General features: G+C 54.3%; 1 protein-coding gene across 1 annotated transcript; it reads right to left on the reverse strand.

The window, feature by feature from the left end:
* Nucleotides 1-4,237: 4,237 nt before the first annotated feature.
* Nucleotides 4,238-5,636, reverse strand: BZA05DRAFT_375958 (uncharacterized protein; the record flags this gene model as incomplete). Its single annotated transcript, XM_051481803.1, has 6 exons — nt 4,238-4,752; nt 4,816-5,094; nt 5,149-5,240; nt 5,299-5,388; nt 5,462-5,552; nt 5,608-5,636. The coding sequence occupies 6 exons, from the start codon at nt 5,634-5,636 to the stop codon at nt 4,413-4,415; spliced, it is 921 nt and encodes a 306-aa protein (XP_051337698.1). The 3' UTR covers nt 4,238-4,412.
* Nucleotides 5,637-5,981: the final 345 nt, after the last annotated feature.

The raw sequence follows: 5,981 nt of genomic DNA on the forward strand, positions 1-5,981 counted from the left end.
CTCGTGCATGCTCGTCGCTCGCATTATCGTCGTACATACATACGGTAGAGTGCCAGAGTACTCCAGGCTCCAGGCTCCAGGCTCCAGCAAGTGTCCACTGCCCTCTGCCCATCGCCCACTGCCCACCGCCCACTGCCCACCGCCCACCGCCCAGAAAGTCAAACTACTCCGGCTAGCGCTGCACAGCAGCAGCAGCAGCAGTAGCATCAGTAGCAGCAGCAGCATCAGTAGCAGCAGTGGCTGCTATCGTGGCGCGCCGAGTGGCCCGGTACTTACACGCATGTATGTCTTTCTTTCTTTTTTTTTTTTTTTTTTTTTTTTTTTTTTGGGGGGGGGGGGGGGGGGGGCGGGAGAGATATCTCCCCTCCCTCCGTATGTATGATATCTTCCCACCGCATGATACCTCCCCTCCCTCCATTGCTCCATTGCTCCTCTCGCTTGTCCGGTCCCGTCAGGCCAGCCCTGCTCGGCTCAGCCCAGCTTGTCCTCAATCCGTTCCGACACTTTTTTTTTTCCCCTTCTTTTTTTCCTTCGCTGTGGAGCGGAGGAGGGAGGGGTGTGGAGGGGAAGAGTGGAGGGGATACAGTACGGTATGCGCGAGGGAGGGATCTAGACAGCTGTTGTCTTCTTCGATTTTTTTTTGATTTTTTTTTGGTGGGCCATCTCGTTGTGGGCATCGAGAAAGAGCAGGCTGCGTATGTACTGCGTGCTGCAGTGCTGCAGGTTGCACTCTACGGTACCTAGGGTGGAGCAGAGTACTATCTGTAGAGTAGGGACCTTCGATGAAGTGCGTTCAATGTACTCTACATCTACATTCTTGTTACCTACACATACATCCACACACACACATGCACACACACATACATGAACGAAGGGATTGACTGACTGGGAGAAGTCCGCAAAGTAAGTACGGTACACTAACTACGGTACTCTACGACACAACACGACGACGTCGGCGTCCCATTGGCGGCTAACGACCGGGTTAGCCCACTAGCCCTCTAGCCCACTAGCCCACTAGCCCACTAGCCCACTAGCCCACTAACTAGCCAGAGACATACATCATCAGCATCAGCATCAGCAGCAGCAGCAGCATCAGCATCATCACCACCGACGACACCGACGACACCGACGACGACGACGAAGAAGAACCCGCACGCACGCATGGTAAGTTGTAACCAACCCCCCCTCCAGGACTCGGAATGCGGGGAGCCGTAGTTAGCACCGGTAGCTACATACATACATACAGCGCCTGAAGACTTACTTAGGCACATACATACATGGTTGGGTGGTTAGCGGAGACTCATTCACTCACTCACTTCCTCACCGCTCGCGCTCACCTCCCCTCCTGCCCTCCCCATCCAACGCCCAAAGCCTGGCAGGCTCCCCCGATCGTATGTACCACTGCAAAGCCGCCAGCTATCGACGCTGGCGATCCCGATACTGGGTTGGCCTAGGTAGCTACCTAGCTGTCTACCTAGCTGTCTAGCCAGAGGAGCGCGATAATCCCGTATCTCTCCGGATCCGCTCCCGTCTTACTGTACAGTACAGTACATGCACAGGTGGGACCGAACGACCGACCGACGGGGTGGATGGGTGGGTGGGAGTGGAATGGAATGAATGGAAGGAACAGTATCAATTGTCTGGACGGACATATCACAGCTGGGACTACATAGAACTAGGACGAGGACTAGAACTAGAACTAGAACCGTGATCGCCTGCCACCCTCCCCGACACCCCCGACCCCCCGACCCCCCGTCACCCCCGGTAGCCACGGCCAGCAACCGCCAGCGAACAGACAGCAGATCGCAGCAGCAGCAGCAGTAGCAGTAGCAGCAGCAGCAGGCGCAGGGCAGGGCAGGCTGTGCTAGCTTCCCTCGTCTTCCCTCGTCCCTCCTCCCACCTGCTACCGCAACCTGCCTGCCAACCTGCCAACCTGCCACCTGCCACCTGCTATAGGCCACCGCAAACCTGCCTGCCTACCTGGCTGCCGCCGCCTGCCACAACAACCTGCTACCTACTACCTGCTTCCTGCTTCCCGGCCCTAGGGCAGTTAGTTAGTTAGCACCTCACCTATGCAAGCAGCAAGCAGTAGTGAACAAGTGTCCACGTTCGCGCCCCCCTCCCCCCCCCCCCGGAAAGACTGCTGCCACGCAGCGTGCGGATCATGCCCGCCATCAAGGCGTGGCACCTTGCTTGACTTCAGCTGCATTTGCCTCCCGGACTCCTAGACCAGGTTCCCAGGCTCACGGAGAGCTCTGAGCTGGCTGGATGGCTGGCTGGCTGGATGGGAGGGGCAACTGCCTGGGCTGGTTGTGGTTTGTGGTTTGTGGTTTGTGGTTTGTGGTTTGTGGTTTGTGGTTTGTGGTTTGTGGTTTGTGGTTTGTGGTTTGTGGTTTGTGGTTTGTGGTTTGTGGTTATGGTTTGTGGTTTGTGGTTTGTGGTTTGTGGTTTGTGGTTTGTGGTTATGGTTTGAGTTTGAGTTTGAGTTTGAGTTTGAGTTCGAGGGTGGATCGCAAGATCTACCGCGGCGAGGTTCCGCGGGCGTGGCGGGCGTGGCGGGCGTGGCGGGCGTGGCGGGCGTGGCCTGCCAGGCCTGGTGCTCGATCATATCACCACGATCATCACGATTTCAAACCGCGGATTCAGTGGATTCAGTGGGTTCAATGGGCTCAGTAGGTTTCTGGCATGACATCTGTTGCATTGAGTGAGTTGAGTGAGGGAAATCGAAGTATTGCCCCACTGCACCGTCCGGCCGTCCGTTCGTCTGTCCACTGTCGATCCATCCATCCAGCCACTGTCTGTCGATCCATCCATTGTGCATTCCACATGCCGTACGACTGAGGCAATATCGGCGGTATATGGCGTTGGTAACGCTGCAATGCTGAAATGCTGTAACGCTGTAACGGAGTAACGGAGTACGTACATAGCAGTAACGTAACGTAACGTATCACCGTGCCATCGTGCCATCACCACGACCACCAGCACCACCACGACCACCACGACCACCACGACCACCACGACCAGGACTACGACCACGAGTCCACGACCGCGGCAGTTGAGATGATGAGGCAGCTAAGATGCTGAGGCACTGAAGCTGCACAGATCACTTGCTGTCGTCTGTAGCTGAGCGAAATACGCCCCTCCATCTCCATCCATCCATCCATCAAGGTAATTGTTGAACTTGAACTTGCAAACCGTCATTCCGGCGGCCGATTGACTTTCGAGTGCTGTCTGCTCACTCGCATTCGTCGTGATATACCCAAGCCACCACTTATTTACATATACCATACTATACTATAATATGCATCCATGCGCAAGTACCGTAACCACTGTAGAGTAGGTACTTCAAACCCATCCAAAAATACTAATCACAACAAAATCAGAAACTCCCCCATTGGCCACCGTCACAGCCCATCATTCGATACGATTCGATTCGACGGTTCACCCGTTGGTACTCTTTAGTTAGTACTCTTTAGTAAGGTGTAAGGTGTAAGGTGTCCCGCTGCTGCGGCCGCCGTTGGTTCGAAGCACAAGCACAAGCACAAGCACAAGCACAAGCACCGGCAGGCACAGGCACAAGTACAAGCACGAGGTAGTCACTCTAAGAGTCTAAGGCAAGGTAACGACGGCTGCACCCGTGGCACCCACCCACGCGCATCGGTCGGCCGTGTGCTTTAAGCTCGATCGGATGTATGTGCTAGAGTACCTGTCCGCTCTGTGGGGTAACTACGGCCGACCGTAGGTGGATGTAACCCAAAAACGCCTTGCACCACTACCACCACTACCACCACGAGGATGGATGCTTCCCATTTCCGTCACTTTCCCATTGGCCGCCAGGAGCCGAAGATTAGCGGGTTGCCTCCAAATCTCACACGAACGCTGTAATCACCATTGCACGGGACACTATCTGTACAGCACTGGAAACGAGCGTCGATTGATGGTTGCATCCTCCGTCCATACACCTCACGCAAAGAACGATGAAGTCCTGTTCCTTGGGAATGCAAACCGACACACCCTTTTCCCTCCTCTCCATCTTCCCCCTAACATCCCCGTACAACAAACTTCATGGTATCGTCGACACTCGCCATTGGTAAACCTTCATCTGAAATGCAAAGGAAAAAAAACATGGAAAAAAGAAAAGCAAAAAACCGAGGGTAAAAAAATGAGAAAAACAGTCAATCAGGACGCCTCCAGCCAAACTTCAAAGAAATGCAGCAGACAACCAACCGATACACGCCGAGAAGCATGGTCATTCCTCCAAGCCATGCCAAAGAAAAGCCCTCAACCTACAAGTAGTAAGGAAGGGGACAAAAGCAAATACATCATGAGGAAAAGAAAGGAAAAAAATGTAAACACCACAAGCCACTAATCCATCCCGTCAACCAGAGCTCCGCCAAATAGCTCCAACCTGTCTAGCAGATGAAACTTCCGTCCTTGCGGTACTCGCGGCCACCGTAACTGTCACCCGGATCAGACGCGCTGCCACTAGAGGTCCTACCCGCATGGGGGAGCTGTCCGTAATCGTGTCCATTCGCAGTGCCCTCCGAATGAGCTTCCGAGATCGTGTCTCCGTCGTCTTCGTGGACAGTCTCCAACTTGGATGGGTCGGTAGCGGCGTTTCCGGGAGCCCTCCAACCGGCCGGCTTGTTTTCGTCGCCGATACCCTTCCAGTCCTGGGACCTGTCCCAGTTCTTTCTATTGGTGCTCGACGACGAGTGAGAATCGCGTGAATTCAGATGAACACCGCCATCACTACAACCACCATAAAGTTAGAACACGCTCACTCTGATGTGTAACCGCTACTAGTAAACTCACCCGTTGGAACTCATGGAGCTCTGACGCAACCATACACGGTTTCTAAAGTGCGGATTTTGTCCTCCATACGACATGTGCGACTGATTGTTGTAGTAAGACCCATTGACAACACTATTGTACTCGTTGGAGCGATACTGGCGCTTCTTCGTGGTAGTTGCCTTCAGGCGTTTCTGGGCGCTGGTGTCTGCGTAACGAACCTGCAGGGCGAGAGCCTCTTCTCCGACCGGCATGCCGTGGAAATTCTTGATGATCTCATTGCAGATCTCGCGTGATTCGAATCTGTAACCTCATCAGACCAACGACACCATGGGAAGCTACGGATCGGAGACAGACCTAGCAAATCCGACACCGCGGCTAACTCCGTGGCTGTCCCTGAGTATCCTGTTGGAGATCACAACATAGCCGGCAAAGATGTCTTGCATGTCCTGGATCCGGAGCATCAGTAACCGAAACCAGTCAAAGAGTTACTCGTGGAGCTCTCACCTTCTCAGTCATGCTGCGTGGGAGGTTGGAGACATAGATATTCGTCGAGTTTGGATCCGCCAGAGTCTTGAGACGAGCATTGAAGGATTCCTTGTTTGGCGTACAGTCAGTCATAGAAGCTCTGGCGAAGCGAAAGGATATTCAAGGAAAACCAATAGCTTACACGAGCAAAGCCAGCCTCGTACTTCTGACCAACAAGGCCACGAATGCAGTTCTCGGCCTCTTGCATGGACGCGTAACGAGCGAATCCATACCTTTGGTCAGAAGTTAGCACTATATTCACTTTCGGGGGTTAAGAGAGAGATATACCCCTTGCAGGTACCATGCTCCGTGTCCATGATGGCCTTATGCGAGACCACAGCACCGAACCTGCATGTCATCTCGTAGAGCTTGTCATCGTCCGTGTCCGGGGGAAGACCACGGATGTAGACGTTGGTGGTGTTGGTAGGGTTGTCCAGAGGGTTAGAGATGATCGGAGCACCAGGTGGGTAGCTGGCGGGGACGGGGCGGGGGAGCGGAGGCCCATTAAGGACAAGCGTCTCGATGGCCTTTCCGATGTCTTTGGTGCGGTCGTCGACGGCTCCGGCATCACCCACAATGGCAGGGACCGGATCAACCGTCACCGGGAAAGGCGTGGTAGGAGTGTCGGTGGCTCCAGAGGATGACCACGAGTTGCGCCTATG

Source organism: Tricharina praecox (genome assembly GCF_024521635.1).
Source record: "Tricharina praecox strain CBS 144465 chromosome Unknown BZA05scaffold_19, whole genome shotgun sequence".
NCBI lineage: Eukaryota > Fungi > Ascomycota > Pezizomycetes > Pezizales > Pyronemataceae > Tricharina > Tricharina praecox.